The 17,416-nt window shown below is 39.9% G+C and overlaps 3 protein-coding genes across 3 annotated transcripts in view; all 3 read right to left on the bottom strand.

The window, feature by feature from the left end:
• Positions 1 to 98: 98 nt before the first annotated feature.
• On the bottom strand, positions 99 to 7,289 carry shoc2 (SHOC2 leucine rich repeat scaffold protein). The gene is made up of 9 exons (XM_020931340.2): positions 7,217 to 7,289; positions 3,620 to 4,613; positions 3,348 to 3,485; positions 3,135 to 3,265; positions 2,734 to 2,922; positions 2,479 to 2,601; positions 2,177 to 2,314; positions 1,982 to 2,099; positions 99 to 1,497 (listed from the first exon to the last, which is right to left on the bottom strand). The coding sequence occupies exons 2-9, from the start codon at positions 4,314 to 4,316 to the stop codon at positions 1,289 to 1,291; spliced, it is 1,743 nt and encodes a 580-aa protein (XP_020786999.1). The 5' UTR covers positions 4,317 to 4,613; positions 7,217 to 7,289; the 3' UTR covers positions 99 to 1,288.
• Positions 7,290 to 8,895: 1,606 nt separating this feature from the next.
• Positions 8,896 to 13,498, bottom strand: pdcd4b (programmed cell death 4b). Its single transcript, XM_020931421.2, is given in 13 exon segments — positions 8,896 to 9,315; positions 9,399 to 9,538; positions 9,626 to 9,736; positions 9,808 to 9,915; positions 9,993 to 10,107; positions 10,262 to 10,359; positions 10,974 to 11,195; positions 11,273 to 11,386; positions 11,593 to 11,687; positions 12,346 to 12,402; positions 12,405 to 12,656; positions 12,870 to 12,967; positions 13,416 to 13,498. Coding segments are annotated over 12 exon segments (1,416 nt in total). The 5' UTR covers positions 12,913 to 12,967; positions 13,416 to 13,498; the 3' UTR covers positions 8,896 to 9,254.
• A 574-nt stretch (positions 13,499 to 14,072) lies between these two features.
• Positions 14,073 to 17,416, bottom strand: part of rbm20 (RNA binding motif protein 20) — a 28,796-nt gene continuing 25,452 nt past the window's right edge. The window contains exons 14-18 of the mRNA XM_055158459.1: positions 17,303 to 17,386; positions 16,733 to 17,225; positions 16,585 to 16,650; positions 15,547 to 15,668; positions 14,073 to 15,012 (exon numbers count right to left, since the gene is read on the bottom strand). Of these exons, the coding sequence (XP_055014434.1) occupies positions 14,944 to 15,012; positions 15,547 to 15,668; positions 16,585 to 16,650; positions 16,733 to 17,225; positions 17,303 to 17,386 (834 nt within the window). The 3' untranslated portion in view covers positions 14,073 to 14,943. The remainder of the gene's footprint in view (positions 15,013 to 15,546; positions 15,669 to 16,584; positions 16,651 to 16,732; positions 17,226 to 17,302; positions 17,387 to 17,416) is intronic.

Raw genomic sequence — 17,416 nt, 5'->3', positions numbered from 1 at the left:
GGGACAGTGTGGGATAACAGAATTGTTCAAATTAATCTTTTACCGTATAAAAAAAAAAAAAAAAAGCCTTAAAGTAATAACGAGGTGTGGAGAAGGAGTTACCTGCCAATGTTTTATTATTAAACCTTTTTGAAGCTTTGATACACTCAGCAATTGTCCAGAGACTGAACCCCTTAAAACGCTTGATATGTGGATCAGTGACCAAAAGGATGACAGCTGTGCAGCCCAACACTGAAGAGAATATCAAACAAGTAAACAAACTAAAATTGCACTCAAGGCAACAACCAAGATTGGTACATAAAAAAACATAATTTATCCCATTACCTGCATATGCTGGACTTTTTCAATACCTTTTTGTCACATACAAAGCAGTGGAGATAGTGGGTCATTACACCACCATCTTCAACAAAGTCCATCCTGCTTTTTTAAGCACGTGTGATTGGCATTTCTCATATGTATACATTGCGAGCATGTTTAACAACTACTGCTGCTATTTGTCAAAAAACGATATTCAATCATTCTATTTTACAACTGATATCATTGAACAAATCAATGAGACAGAAAAAATACAAGTAAAAACAGCAGGATTAAAAAAAAATACTGAAATAATTTATATATTTGTTTTTGTATGGACAATTTGCTTCGAAATGAACCACAGGTCCACTCTAAACATAGGCACATTATTTAAAAAATGTAAAAATAATGTACAAAACCTAAAAAGGAACTGGTATCATTAGACCTTTGTTCTCTATGGTCCAGACACAGAGAGCCCGATAGAGAAACATGACAACATGTAAAAAGGGCATTTCAAAATAAAAGGAAACACAAGGACAGTCGTATAGTTACAGTTATGGCAGCAGCAGGAAATGTGACGCTCAAAGACTGGTCTGTCTCTGCATACAGTTGTATCCTTGCTCTCGTCATAGATGCTGTAAGTACTGTAAATACATTGGCAATGGGAGCACATTTTATATGGTCACAAAGACTTTTGCCACTCAGCTCACAGTAACTCAATATATAGAAATTTATATATCTTCAGTTTTGGCAAAGAAATGGAAATAGTTTCCTTTATACGGAATGCAACATGAGTGGGACGTGGCCGAGGTCCAGTCGGGTCCATGATAGACTCTGGAGCACAAAGTCTCCACATTTTGGCTGCTCCTCTCCAGCCCAAATCAGCTGCCCCCTGCTGGTCCTGTTCTGTCTTTACAGTGCATCATACAGGACTGGGGGCGGCCAGGCCGCAGCGCAGAGCATATTGGGTCAGAAAAGCAAAACAAAGATATGTTCAAACCATGGCACGATATGGACCCTGCATCTTGAGGAACTGGATGATGAAGGAGGGTCCTCCTGCGACGATCTGCGGTGGCAGGTGGCTGAGCGGACAGTTCTCGATGCTCATGATGGTCAGTTTACTGCACAGGGCCAGCTCAAACGGTAGGCTGTGCAGGTTGGGGTTATCGTTTAGGTACAGCTCCTCCAGGTTCTCCAGTGTTCCTGAAAATACACACCAGGTAATAGATTCAAGTTGTCATGTAGAAATTTATCAGAACTTTTTATAATCATCAAATTTCAAAGCGATGGAACATGGAGATTAATAATAAATGCCGCTGCGGCAATAATAGTATCTTACCACCACAAAGTGTGGAGTGAATGAATAATATACTGTCAAGTGCTTTGGGTGTCTTGAAAAGTGCTATATATAAATCCAATGCATTATTATTATTATGTTTATAAAAGGTTCAGGAGTTCAAAGGTGCAGACCTTCACTTGGCCCCCTCAAAGTGACAACTCACAAGTATAATTGAAAACTGTACCCAGTGCGAATACTCTATAAATACACCCCCTTTAGCTGCTTTTGCACCCTTTTAATCTCTAGCTTAACTCTTAGCCTGGGCAGTAACCAGACTACCAAAGGGAGGGGGCTGAGCTACCTTTTCTATGGACATAGAGGTAGAGGACATATGTGTGGAGCTCTCACCAATCTCCTCAGGCAGGTGCTGCAGCAAGTTCTCCCCCAGGCCCAGGTGTGTCAGGTTGGTAAGATGCCCAATGCCTCTGGGTAATGTGGTCAGCTGGTTATTGGTCAAAACCAATTTCTAGAAAAGAAATTGACCATTGGTCATATAAAAAGGTTCTTACTTACTATTACACACCACATTTTAGTAAAACTCACATGTAAATCTTTGAGATAAGCAATTTCATTGGGCAAAGACTCCAACTTGTTTTCCTCCAAGTCAAGCTCCCGGAGCTTTCTCAGGTTCCCAATACCATGTGGTAGCTTCTTGAGGAGATTGTTGGACAGTATTAAAACCTATGTAGATATAAAATAGCCATGAGTAACTTTAAAATCTGGTAATCCAAATATGGAAAGAATATTAACTGAAGTAGTGGTAGGATGGGCTGTGACACCAGTGATACAGTTTTGGCTGATTCACTCTGTACTGCCCCACACGACATGTGAGAGGGTCTGCTCACCTCCAGAGACACCAGCCCACACACATCCTCCGGGATCTTGGTCAGCTGATTAGTGGCCAGGTTAAGCTCCACCATGCTCGTCCATGTGCCAAAGTCCAGCGGCAGAGACGTTAGCTGGTTGTCCTAGGGACCACACACACCTCATTGTCATAATAAAGGATAACACTTCACACCTTGCCTAGTGGGTCATGGTTTGACAGGCTAAATATAAATCAATGCATTATTATTTTTGTTATCGCTGGAAAAAGCCCTTACCTTCATGTTCAGTTTGCTCAGCACTCGAGCCCTGGAGAAGATGCCAAATGGGATCTTGTTGATGCGGTTGTGCTCCATATTGAGAGAGTAAATGGTGGAGAACTGGGACGGCCCACCCACAGGATAGGACTGGAAGCAGTTCCTCGCTAGCGTCAGACTGGTCAGATTCACCAGGCTGGACAAGAGCCCCTTCAAGCACACAGTAACAAACATGAACATACCATAAAAACAGTGCGGACATGTATGTATTATTAGTATTTACTTACAGAGCATAAATCAGGCTAAGTTGAGGTAAACACTTAGAACATTTGGACATGCTTCCATCTACCTTTATATTTTATCACTCACACTCAAAGCATTTATTAATGTTTAAACCCAAGCAATCACCTGTGTGTGCTTACCTCGGGCAAAACTGAAATGTTATTATTTTCCAGGTTTAGTTCCTCCAGTTCTCGACATCTGGCTAATGATCTCGGGATTGCGGACAATCTATTATATCTCAGGCCTAAACGATTTAGGCTCGCAAGATTTCCTGCAACATAAACAAAACCTGAATGAGAACTGAGCTTTGATCTAAAAAGAGAAAGATGAATGCTGTTGTTGGTATTTGGTACCTATGGTCTCAGGTAGGTCCAGCAGTTCATTGTGCTGCAGGTCCAGGTTGGTGATTTGGGTGCAGTTCCCGATCTCTTTGGGGAGGTGCTCCAGCTGATTATGGGCCACGTCCAGAGTGATCAGGCTGCACAGCTCCCCTGGACACAGGCACGACTCAGTACATTACATCAAACAGTTAACAAAGGTCTGTCACATAACACAGAAAGGTAGTGTTCATTACACACAACAGGATCTGATAATATGCCACAGTAATGAAATCAAAGAGTCTCACCTATCTCAGCTGGCAGCTGCTTGATTTTGTTCTCGCGGATGCTGAGCATGGTGAGCTTGGACAAGTTACGGATGTCTTTCTCGACGGTGGTGATGCGGTTGAAGCGCAGGTAAAGCGTGGTGAGGGAGCTGAGGCGGTAGACCACGGCGGGGATTTCCCGCAGCTTGTTGTGGCGCAGGTCCAGCATGCGCAGCTTCTTCAGGGAGTCCAGGGACTCAGGCAGGCTGGTCAGAGAGTTCTCACTCAGGGCCAGAGTGACCAGGCCGGACAGGCAGCCCACCTCGGCCGGGAGACTCTGCAGCTTGTTGCTGTAGAGGTAGAGCTCGGCCAGCTGAGTCAGCTCTTTGATGGAGGTGGGCAGCATGTGGATGGAGCGTTTGGACAAGTCCAGCCTCATGGAGTTCTCCTCTCTGCACTTGTTGAGTTCTTTGATCACCTCAGCGTTGCTGGACTTTTTTCGCGTTCCTGGAGCCGGGTTGGGCCGTTTAATGGTGTTGTCGACAGAAAAAGCCACACCCGGTGGCGCACTGCTGGTGTCCTTCTTTCCTTCTCTGCCATCTTTCCCTTTGGTCTTGGATTCTTTGCCTCCGTCTTTCACTAATGCGGCCAGAGCCTTGCCCTCCTTCTCTCTGTCCTTTCCAGGACCTTTAGGGTCCTTCTCTTTAGATTCTTTTTCTTTGCCTAAAGTACTACTCATGTCGACGATGTGGGGTGTCCCACAGAGCTGCTCATGGGGTCTCTGTCCCGTCACTTATTCGGGACAAAACAGACACTAGTGGGAGACACCATCCTGGTGCAGGGCACACGATTGAGTTTATCCTTCGAGGCAATGCCTTTTTAGACACTTTTGAGACTTTGCTAAAATGCCATGGAAGAAAAAATCCTTTGAAGTGGCAGGACTGTGGCATCCATGGGCCACATGCTTCACAATCCAGGACCTGTGAGAGGAATTCTTTCAGGTTGCAAAGGGGCTTTTTAATCCTTTATAGAACTGCTGTTGGAAAAAAAAAAAAAAAAAAAAATTATATTCTGAATTTCACTACAGTATTGATGTGTTCATTCACTCAAGATGACGATTAAATTGTTTTGTGGTATATAGTGAATATCATGAACTAAGCTGTGCTGAAATTAATGTTGTTATTCAGTTTTTTAAGTGTGAGCATTTAATGTAAATAGGACTTCAGCCAGCTCCAATAGTTATTAAACAACCAAATAACCTTTGACAGGGCTGTTGCAAAACCTGATAATACATGATAATACCTGCACTTAATGCTACATGAGTATGGAACGATTGTTCTGAGTTCATCAAGACAAAAATGTCTCATAACTGCAAGTGTGATTTGTGTTAAAACACAGACACATAAAAAGAATATCAAGTCAAACTAACACTAACTCACTCAACTAAACAAACATGGGGCTATGGTGTTGACGTTACTGGGAGCCAACAGCCGCACCTTCACATGCGGCTGCTCTGTCTGGCCCAGGATCAGAGCGCAGAGAAAGGTTAGGAGTGCTGCGAGGAATCTGCAGAGGTGGCCTTCAAAGCCCAACAGCACCAGGTCATGTGACCTTTGGAAGAGACGCTCTGGGTCAATAGCAACCCCCCTTCCATTTAAAGGCACCACACTTTTGCAAATAACAAAGTGTTTCCCTCACCGCCTTCCCCAGATGCAGGCCTAGGTGAAGATATTTATTAACAGAAATGAGAAGAGCCAGGCCAGTCAAACCACAGGGGCCACATAAACTAAACTGTGCGACTAACTTCCTTTTACGGTTGCACTGTGTGTGTCCCAGCCGGGCACCGGCCTGAGCATGAACAGCTACAGAAATTTCATCTTTCCCTCATTTGACACAAGAAAGGCAGCAGTTATCTTATACTATAACTTTCTAATTCACTTCACCTTACCATGTACAGGCCAGACCAAAGCTCTTTGTGTTTTTGTGATAACATGACACAACTCTCGAGTCAATTGCAGGAGTCGACTCAAACCAAGAGCCACTTATTTCCCACAAATGTCTAATGAAGTTACATTAAGATAATCCAGGGTTCATCTGATAGTGTGCTGCTTTGGCCCAAGACAAACTGTTTCCTGCATTTGTTTTCCAATCAGAATGCCTCTTACAGAAATGCATTAATGGTGGCTAATCAGATCATACACAATACTGATAATAAAGCAAAGTAAACACAAAATATCTTATTTGTCAGCTGTTTCTGTTTAATATCATGTACCAAAACAACCATTTTAAATCAGTGCATTTTATATTGACTAAAGAGATTCTCACAGTCAATAATAACTGTGGATTAAGCAGAAAACAACAGGGCTGAGATGGCAGGACGCTGCTAGCTTGGAGGCTACATGAGCTAGAGACAAATCCTTGGAAACAGATTACTGATGAAACAGTACAGGTCAGGAAAGTCAATACTTTCCTGTCCTGGAGATTATTTGATTTACTGTTACATAATATGACCACCATATGATCATGTCATTGTTGGGACTACCACAAGAGCAGAGGTACAAGTCATAACATGCCAGTGGCCAACGCTCATCAGAAATGGGACGAGTAACCATCAATGCAATGAACAGAAAAAGTAGATATCCCAAACTTTTGTGTGGCAAATGTCCTGTAACTGGCATGATACAGTGAATGGGTATGGTCGAAATGAGTAAACACAACATCTTCCGCTTGCACACACGCAAGGGGACTATATACTACTCACTATATACTATATTTTACATGCAGTGCAACTCCAATCAAATCAAGCATTTCTTGTTTCCGTTCCCAACACTGTATACAAATGTATAAAAGTTGGGAAATCAAACCTGAAAGTATCCCAGATGTGAGGACTGGTGTAAGTTAGAACATTTTTGTCAAACCACACAAGCCAAGCCTGCCTCAGTACTGACAACAAGGCAGGAAATAGTGGGAGCTCAGCTAAACGTCAACAGCACAGCAAACGTCAGTAATGCCAAGCTGCTCAGAGCTAAAAGCTAATGCTAGCAGAGCCAACGCCATAGACATGTATAGGTCTACGGCTAATGCAGCTAACTGTCTTAGCAAATGCTCCTGCGAGTCAAACGTGAGACAGGACTCCAACCAAAAAATAACACATAGGAAACAGTGTCAATGTGTGCATATGCATGATTTTGTATACTGTTGCGTTTAGAGTTAGAAAACTTTCTAAAGTGTAGGCAAAGGCCCGATGAAAGCGACTTCACACCGAGCCGTCCTCCGTGAGTTTGACCGAGAGAGGAGATCGCTGCTGCGGTCAGCTGAGCGCTCATAGGCGCCTGTCGCTGGCGAAGAACCACTTGCTGTCAGGATCTCATCGAGCAAATATTTGACACATTACAAATGTAAAATTAACTTATGTTCTTGTGTTGGATGTAAGACGAAAAAATAAAACACATTGAAAAACAGCGGCCATTCCGAAGCTGAACAAAAGAGTGCGTTCGTTCTCTCCACCGAAAATTGACACTTTGAGGCTATACCCTTAATAATAACACACTGACAGCGTCGCTATCTCTCAAAGAATGCAAATCAATGTAGTTAGAGTGAGTAGGCCCGCTGTTGTTGTGATAATATAAGTGTTTTTACCTTCAGAGGTGTGACTCCGCCATCCTTGCTGCTTCCTCCTCTTTCCCTGCTCTGCTCCGCTCCCTCCCGCCCCTGTCACCAAACTGCGTCATTCACACGCCTCAGCGCTGATATCGCGAGACTACGAGGCCCATTCCTTTGGTCAAAATCCTGAACAGTTAATATAAATATATAGCCAATTTTTCAGGATCTAATTCTAAACACATTCTTTTCCTGCTTAGCCATAGAGAAAAGACACTGAATGTCCTTGGCTACGACCATACTCAGAAACTGTCACAAACTTTAATTTAACACTGTAATGCATACATTATATAGTACACAGCCAAATAAACCAGACAATCCGTATGAATATATACAACCGCAATATTGCTATGCTTCATTTCCTTTTACATTATTCTGATTGCATTTTTCCCACATAATATGACAAAATTGAGGATATGACAAAATTACAAACACATAAGCACAAATACAAAAAGGTCACATGGAAAAAGATGTCGTAAACACTTCATGAAATTATATTTTTTGTCAAATTAATTGTATGGACCCTGGGATGTTACTTACAAACACCACTAGATGTCGTAGCATACCAAAATAAAATAAAAAAACCTGATCACGTGACTCTCCCGGAACTGTTGTCTTGACAACTGTTGTAGCAAATCTTCGCAGAGGTTTGAGGTACTGTAGGATTAATATTTTACGTTTTGCATTCATTTATTTAACTCATACACATGATAAATTGTTTTACCTCACTAGAATTACTGCAAATAAGTCAACTGGAACGTGCGTATGTGCAGATTTAAGAAGAAATGCGCTAGCATGTTACCTTTTGTTAGGCACACATTCTTCGTTAGTTTTAGAAAGGTAAATTATCAAATTAAAGCTATAACTTACAGATTGATTGACTTCATTCGATATCCCAAAAATGTGTTTGTTAGGTATGATAATTATAGCGTTGAGAAAATAGTACTGGACATAGCCTGTTTTAACGATAGTGCCTGCAGAGGGGTGTTCTATCCAACATATGCATAACGCGTTATACCAACTGATTTATTACACATGACTTCTCTAAGCTCTGTAAAACTTGACAATTCTATCCGTCTCAACAGGGTGCCCAAAGTGCAACATGCCAGAAGTGAAGTCTATATTCAGAGAAGTGCTGCCTAAACAAGGTCTGGAGACATTGAAGACAATGGTCTGTTTGTGGAGCATTGAGAATTTTGCAAAAGCGTGCAGAATTGTCAGTGGAGCCACCCTTCTGTCCTTTTAGTCTATGCATCACTAAAACAGCTTCTAAATGACTATCCTTTATCTCACAGAGCATAATAAACTATACATTTATTAAATCTATTCCTTCATTTTTAATTGTGCAGGGCAGCTTTCCATGGAGGACGTCCCTACAATGGTGCTGTGTAAGCCAAAGCTACTCCCTCTGAAGTCTGTGACACTGGAGAAATTGGAGAAAATGCAGACCGAGGCTCAAGAGGCCATCAAACAGCAGGAAGTGGCACTGAAGGAGTAGAGTTAGTGATAACACAATGAAATCACATTTTTTGCAAAAAGTATGAATTCTAGGATTGGACAACTGTGTGGGCATCTTGATGTTTGTCAGTCACTGTAATTGTCCAAGGAATTTATAGTTGTACAGTACTGTGTATATAGGAAACAATGGATGTCCTCTGTGTTCTTATGTTATAACCCTTTATTATAAAGCTCTTGTCACAAACTTGTCATGGCTGTACAAACACTGCTTACTAGAAAACCAAAGGTGGCAGTGGAAACAAGAAAATACTGTGTATGAAAGTAACAACATGGAATGACTGACACTGAGAGGAGTGGCACTTTAAGGGCTAGCTTATGTAAATGTTTGCATTAAACAGCAGGTTATCAACTTTGCTATCAAAGTGCTTTTTTCTTCATACCACACCTTCATTTGGTAATGCATTCTTTTACAACAGGGAGAAAATGTGTGCCAAACCATTTCAAAAATATGCATGATGTAGAAAAGTAGCTTTATCCTCTTGGCACAATAAATTACACTTTAGCAGCTTTCAAGTTTAATAACTCCACCATCTCCCTCGCTGATGAACCTTTTTCTGCCTCTGAAAGAAATGTTTTTAAAAGTCAGGCTTTTTTTCCATTTTAAAATAAATTTGTTGTTTGCTGCATAATAATAATAATTTACCGAGAAGGACAGAGATCTCGTAGTCTCACATTAATAATCCCTTTACTCAAGCTTTTATCAACAAATTGTTCCAGGATGAAGTAAGCACGAGGAGCATCTATGTTTATTTCTGCTATGTCCATGTAAACTCTTTCATAGCCCTGTGAAAAGGAAAACAGTTAAACAGGTGTGTTGACAACTTGTCAACACACTGCAGTAACATATATGAACACTAAGGGGCAACATACCCTTCTAAGTTGGTCGACAGTAATTATGGTAGATTCACAGAGAGACTTCAGCAAATTAAGGACCATATCCAAAATCCTCTCTCCTTTTGATTCCAGCACCATTACAATTGCCTGTTAATGTCATAGATATGTTATAAAATCCTGGAAAAATAGTAAATTTGAAAGATGAAAAAATATTTTACCTCATAAACAAACTCATGATGAAAATGTGGAACCTCCAGATCTCGCAGACATCTCTCAGCCTCTTTCAGGTCCCCAGAAAGAATGAACTCTTTAAGAAGAAGGTTCATCTGAAGGGAATATTTACATTTTTTTATAACTTCTGAACACACAATATCAAGGCATTGCAAGCCACAGTGCTCTTCACCTCTCGAATGAGCTGCACGACTGGCCTCTGTCCCCCTCCAGTCCCCCACTGACTGTCAAGTCGGAGACCCCCTTTACTCATCTTGAGAAGGACAGCAGCTCTGTCCAACGCTGCTCTGGAGATCGCATCAGAAGGAAGAGTGAAGTCTTGTCTTAGCGACACGCAATCTCATGTTTACTTACATACAACAAACAATTGCTTTTGACAACATTATGATGTATTCTGGGAATCATATAAACAAACACACATTGCACATACAATTGGTATACCTTGTGTATTCACAGTCAACTTTGCCTTTGTAGCCATCAATGTAGCTCCTTGACAGTATTTTGTCATGGACAGCACGTGCAATGAATTGGCCCACCAACTGCAAAGAAACATAAAATAAACAAACCAATCAAAATATAACAATTATTAGAGATTAACATTTGGAATATTCACAACAGCTATGTGGTTTAGGGAATCCCAACAGCAATGAAAACAAGGCCATTAAAAGAAAGGAATATTGAAAAATATATTGCAGATTGAGCTACTATTAAAGCTACTATTACAAAGCTGAGTGTGCAGGGCAGAAATGACTGGAGCCATATTGACATGAGGTAGTGAGCTTTGGGGCTAGCTGTGCTGAGTTTGCACTTTGCCAGAACAATGACCAGAGTCTGTATCTGTTCAGGCTAAAAAGGGCTCATATGCACACCACACTGAACCTCTCTCACACAAAGACCCTTGAGATTGTGTTCCAATACTTTAAGGTTTAACAAAAATATTACAGAAAAATAATATAAGTGCAGAAATGTCACTTAATAAATTAGTTTGAAAGGTTACACAGCACATTATTCCCACTATTTAATCAGCTGTTTTTACATTTTTTAATTTAAATTATAAACCATATTCTACATATTACAATATATCAACAACTGCGATATTATTCAAATTCTAATCATATTCACAAACATTGATGTGAATGCTTGCTCAGCTCACCTGAGGGGCGCCGGGTGTGTCCAAGACCAAGTCGGGGAGCTCCTGCAGCAGTCTGTCAAAGGACCACTCCATGTCACTGTGAGTGAGCACCGGCCCGCACAGTTCGGCCAGCAGACGGGACGCTAGCTCTCGGTGACTGGCTTTAGCCTCGAGGGCCAGTGCCACAGTCAAGGGAGGCACCTCACTGCGCATGGGCCCAAGGTTCAGGTCAGCTAGCATCTCCTGAAACACACAGCTCTCGTGTTAGTTTGGGAAGCACAAATGCTGTGCCAGTGTTTTACCCCCAACATAGTACGTACAATTACTTCATTTGTGTCTCCGTGTTCAAAGTACTCTTGTACTATGGGTGTAAGTGTCTTCTCAAAGTCCCTTTCATCCAGCGGAGGTACCACAGTCTCATACACACAGTTTTCCTGTAAACACAGTAGACCAAATTTGTACCACATTTTGAATCTATTTGATCAATTAAACCATTTGAAAAACTTGGTCAGAAAATATTTAGTAATTGTATAAAGATTGTTCTTTTAATTTTTTCATTTACTCCGGGTAGTGGTCCAAATGTGCTAAATAAAGACACTTTGAAGAGAACTTGACAATGACATCCTCATAAGACATTTACCTGAGCTTCATCATAATTGGGGTCCTTCTCGTCCACTACAAAGGGCTCATACACCTCTCCTGATCTGCCCCATACTCCTTTGCCACCTGCTCCACCTGTGCACAAGGTACAGCAACAATAACTGATACTTGCCTTTGCAATGTTTACACTATTAAAAGTGATCTCATCTGGTTTAAAAATAATAATAATAATACATTTCCCTCTAATGAAGCTGTAAGTCAAAACTATCCGCTAATCCTGTGAAACTGTTAAATTTAGTGTTCAGCAGACACATGCTAATCTTCTTTGCACATATTACACAAACAAACAGCTGTTATGTCTGACAAGCACATCAACAGATCTTTAGGAGCTTTAAGTAGCACAGGCCCAAAGCAGCTTGTGGGATATTCCTTAAAACCATCAGAAGACATTCCATCTTTTTCATCCATAAGAGAGTCAAAATTGGATTTCATTTGAAAAGATGTGCATTGGCCTTTGTAGAGCTGGGAAGTATGAACTCTTAATACTGAAATATAAAATGGTCAGGTAAAACAACACAGTTCCATTGAAGTGGTACAATTTATGTAACCACTAAACAGACAAAAGGAGGGTTGCTACTCTTCATCTGCCACACATGGTGTTTGTAAGTCACAAAATGTATAATAATATACAATTTATTAACAGCCTAACTTTTGTTAAAAGCTTAAATTTTGTGAAAGCCATTTTTAAAAGATGAAAGGAGTAATCAGATCAAAGTTCAAACAATGCACATACCTTTCTTTGGTAGTCCTCTGCCCTTGCCCAGTCTGGACTTTCTGTCCAAAAGTTTGTTTTAGGACTTGTGGGGACAGTGTTAGTTCCTCTGATGATGTCCCCAGTATCACTGAGGGAGTCTCCTCGGCCAGAGTCCCGGGAGGAGTTCTTCCTCAGCTTCCTCTTAGCTTTGGCCTTGAGACGGGCCTCATGGATGCTGTTGCTTGAAGAGGAAATCCAGTTGCCATTGACCTCAACATTAAGGTTTTTGTTGGAGACTCCCCCATTGTCCTCATCTCCAGAGACAAAAGAGTCGCTCAGGTCATCAGCTTCTGAAGATGACAAAAAATTTTGTCTTATGTTCAATAGGTTGTACTTCTGTGAAGTACAGTACAATGGTGCTCAGAAGTCAGAACACATAACCCAAATGATACATGACAAAAACAAACAAAAAAACAAACAAAAAACACCCACTTCCGTATAAAAAGTACAACTGGAATGCACTGTTAATAGGTTATATTTCAGTAACAGCAACAGATACTCACCCACGGGGTTTGCGTTGAGCCAGGCCTGACAATCAGCTGCCATGATCACAACAATATACGTGCAAATAGAGGAGTAAAAGCAAACTTCCAAACTGAAACTGTAAAAATAAAAACGTTTATTGCAACGCAGGTTAAAACCATGCCCAGACAAGCCCTAAAGATCACTGAATGATGCCCCATCTCTTCCTCATTCAACCCAGTTGTGTTGATAAACAAAAGCTAGTGCGTTAGCCAAGAGGGATGCAAAGAGCTGCGTCAAAGGAAGAAATGTTATCTCAGCTGCAGAGTTCTTCCAAAATTAATAGACAAATTACATGATCTACGCTAATTATGACATATACGTATGATATATTCACTGCAGACTTACGATGTGAAAATGTACATTCAATTGTACAACGTTTCGTCGATATACGACTCTCTTAACATAGCAATGACGATCATTACACGTAAATAATTGCTGCAGTTAAAATGTGGAAACACAATGCACACATTACAGTCTCAATTAAGTCAAATTAAACCGTTGAGAATAAAGAATCAAAAACTTACCGTGTCTCCGAGCTTCAAAACTCTGATATGACGTTGTTTTTGTTGTATCTACCCAGTAACAAGAGCCCGTGCCTCCGTGTTTCTCTTTTACGATTGGCTAAAGAGCAAAGGGGGTTTAAAGAAAACAGCCAATAGAAAATCACTACGGGATTTTATTTTCTTCTGGCAAGTTCTGTGACGTAATGCTATGTAAAGTTCATGGAAATACTACCCCCTGTCGGTGACACACATAATTATAATTAACTAGACAGAAATTTGGTTAATTAAATAGGATTTCTATGATGACAACGAACTGGTCCCAAACACAAGGTTTAGGTTGCTGCTTCTTTTTATCTGTAAATAATTTTAGCATGTGGGTTCCATATGACATATAACGACACTGCAGATCTATATTAATATAAAATTCATGATAATGTTCAAACGAATAAACCCAAACACTATTATAAATGCTATGTCGTATAATTTCCTTTTCATATCTAGGGTGTAAAAAATTACTGCTGGTTGAGAAATAAGATTATTAAAATGCTATTTTACTTATGCTCACAATAAATACCTATATAAAAGTTGTAATACAAAAATACAACAACATTATGCATATATCTTTAAATGATATTTATTCAAAATATATTAAAAGTTTGTTACAGAATATCACTCTTTTCTTTGGTTTATTAGATTCACAGTTTACAGTCTAGTTGGCACACATGGTCCAGTTTTGAAGGTTTAAGGCATTTGACTGTATTTGACACTGAGCTTAATTTAATTCACAACAAATCAAAATAAAAAACAAATTGCACAACCATCTTACTGAAACTGAAAAATACCCATACATTAATCCCTGTCATATCCTGGCATTAAAACACAACATGTCACAAACCTGAGAAACTGGCCTCAGTTATTGAACTGAGAAGAACATTATTAGACCATGATACAACTCATTCAAGTTTTAAAGGCTGAATGTGTTAAATACTAATAATCATATAATGTCATTATTTTTGACATTCTCTTTACAAGGGGAAATGCTAATGTGCATTATTCAGGCTTGAAAGCTAAGGCAACTTAGCATTGGTGTTTCAAGTTTGTTTTCTGGCCTATTGTATATGGAAAACAAGCAAAAACAAATGTGTGCTCGTCAAAAGACAAAATCTTGCCTAAACGTGATTCAGTCCTTTAAAATAAAAGAATCTAAAATTTTATATTGAGAAATTGCATTATAAAAATTTACTTGTTAAAAGTTGTACAGTCTAGCATAATGTAGGACCATTTAACTTTAAATAAAGGAGCAAATTAATCACATTAAATTCACACATTACTGCTACAGCCTTAATTTCACCAATTGTGGGTTATTTACAAAATAGCAGACACAGTCAGCTCTGCAAAGCAGTGTCCATTTCATTCCAACTCTCAAGTCAGCGCTGAAATCCATTAGTCGCAGCTTCCATGGCACATTTCAACAATATCCATCTTCGCTCTGTCACTGTACACGGTGTACAGACTGTCTTCAATAGAAGATATGTGCTTCCTGCTGGTTTCACTGTGTGAGAGAAGTGCCACTAAACTGACCTAAAAGACTCTCTTCTGCCAGGTGTGACAGGTATTTCTGTAAAGGAGAATGATGCATCTGATAAGAAGTTATATATTTGATAAATTATTTACACTGTACAAAATGTCTCCAGTTATCATGGTAATAGAATCAAGTACAAGACACACTTGTTTGATAGATGGCACAAGTGTTCAAAACTTTGTTCCTGGAATGTAATCCATCAAATGCAGAACTGTAGGACTGCGGCTGTCAGCTGTGCTGCCAAGGATGAGAGAAACGCAAGCCGCAGTGGTGCTGACTGGTCAATAATCAGAAACCTAACACAGCTGCTCCTCACTGGAGTACACCACCAGGGTGGGGAGGCATGTGTACATTTTTAATTTGTATGTACGTAACAGTATTATTATAGTATGTAATTTTTATCTTATTTTGTTACCACCCTGTGTAATAAATGTTTATGTGTCTAATGATGATGAGACAAAGTTTAGTGGGGGCCACCAGGAGGCCTTTACAGTAACTCAGTGCTTTTCAGTAACTCACTGTTGTACATTGATTATAGTGCTGTTGAAACGTGAGTGTTTTGGGACAAACCTGGAGGTTTCTGTAATGCACCACACTGCGACAGTGTGCTGCTTTCGCCGTCTCCTCACTGGTGTAGAACAGACTACAGAGCTTACAGTAAAAACCAGCCTGTGGCACAATGAACTCCACTCCTGCTGTGCAAGGAGAAAGTGTCAGTTGCTGATCCAAATACAGTGCACTTCTGAAGTCCATTTTATGACATAGTCATTTAAAATGGGGAAAGGGAGATAAACATCACTCTAGAGTACAAATCATTTATGTCCTATCTACTAATATATCTACTGGGAAAATAAAAGTCAGAAGTGCCCAGTCGTCAAAGTTTCGGTTGTGTACTCAGAAACACATTCTGGTGCTATCACAGAGCAGAAATAGCCCTGCTGTCTGGGTTGTTGTGGCTTCCTGGACCAGCTCTTATGTAACTCTCTATCAGAGCTCCAGACCATGTGTGACTGTGTCATCCAGCACTAATGATAATATAAATACTCATCTCCCAGGAGTCCATTTCACAACCTGCTCATGGAAATAGGTCAGTGAGTGGCCGGGCATTTCCAGTCAATTAGAGCGCTAATGCCTCAGGTTGTCAGTATACTTATAGGGTGTCCACTTTATCTTAAGGCTAAAACCACAGACCACTCTCTTAACACTTGTGGACTTTATCCTGCCAAAAGAAAACCTGATCATTCTTAATCATTTCAATTTCCCAGCCACATAGTTCCAAGTTTAGTAAAAGCATCTAATATAACTCTTAATTATTATAGCTTGGGATGCAAGCCATCTCATTTTAATCAAGATTGAGATTCAGTCATTTCTAAGTGTCAAAGATCAGCTTAGGAGAGTTTGGAGAAACAAACAAATGACCTTTTGAGTTAAATGGCAAGTATTAAAAGTTTGCATTGTTTATTTTTGGAAAATGTATACTGAAAGCATTTTTTTGTTTTGTTTTAGATGAGACAAAATAAAATTGAATAAAAAAGTGAAATTAATTATTATTGATATTGATAATTTGTTTCGTCACATCACCCAGCCATAGCTATAGCTATATCTTACCTAAAGGAATACTATGTTCATTGACCGCCTTGTCTTGCTCACCAGATGGTAACAGGGCCTCAATATCTACAGAAAGAAATCAAAATGAATGAACAAAGAAATACACATATTTACACAAATACTGCACAATGCATATCTATTAAAATACCTTGTGGAATTTGAGCTCCATTGAGTATAGGTTCAGTTTCTTGCCCTTTGTCTTCCTCTGCATTAAGAACATGATTTTCTACTTCCCTTTGTATATCACCATATGTGGTGTCATTATCTTCTATCATGGCTTTGAACTGCCATTGAGAGTAATTTAAGTCTTTCATTGTTGATGTATGAAGTTTAGGTTCTTCAGGACTCACTGTACTTTTGTTACTTTCCATTTCATCCACTAAAAATGTTTTTGGTTCAACCTCTGCATTGGTCTTTTCTTCAGTACCAGCCTCTTTCACAGACCCTTGATCATCTGCAGATACATCATGCTGTTGTACTGCATGCACTGACTCCTTGTGTGGGGACTCCTCTAGCTCTGGAAGGTCTGGTTCAACAATGTCATCCTCTCCTCCAACTTCATCAACGGTCACCAGTTCCTCCATGTTTTTTGGATACCAACACTCTTCATCTGTGTCTTCAGTATTTTCAGCATTCCTCTCCTATAAAACATTTATATATTCTTAAAAGATCAACACAAATAAAGCTGATAAACTATGAAAGAACTACTAGTACTTACACATTCTATTTTTTCACAGTCATTGGTTTCATTCTGTGGAGTACTGTGTTGAGGTGTTGCAGATTTTTCTTTTGAATGTCGATCCTATAAAATAATTTACTTGAGTAACTCAAA

Source organism: Boleophthalmus pectinirostris, unplaced genomic scaffold (genome assembly GCF_026225935.1).
Source record: "Boleophthalmus pectinirostris isolate CB_2022bp ecotype Guang Dong unplaced genomic scaffold, ASM2622593v1 HiC_scaffold_22, whole genome shotgun sequence".
Lineage (NCBI taxonomy): Eukaryota > Metazoa > Chordata > Actinopteri > Gobiiformes > Gobiidae > Boleophthalmus > Boleophthalmus pectinirostris.
This window is presented reverse-complemented; position numbering and strand designations above follow the sequence as displayed.

Coding starts and splice junctions, on each gene's coding strand:
- shoc2 (XM_020931340.2), bottom strand. CDS start 4,316: ATGAGTAGTACTTTAGGCAAAGAAAAAGAATCTAAAGAGAAGGACCCT. Junction 3,266..3,347: donor GGACCTACCTGAGACCATAG/GTACCAAATACC, acceptor TTTATGTTGCAG/GAAATCTTGCGAGCCTAAAT. Junction 2,100..2,176: donor CTTATCTCAAAGATTTACAT/GTGAGTTTTACT, acceptor TTTCTTTTCTAG/AAATTGGTTTTGACCAATAA.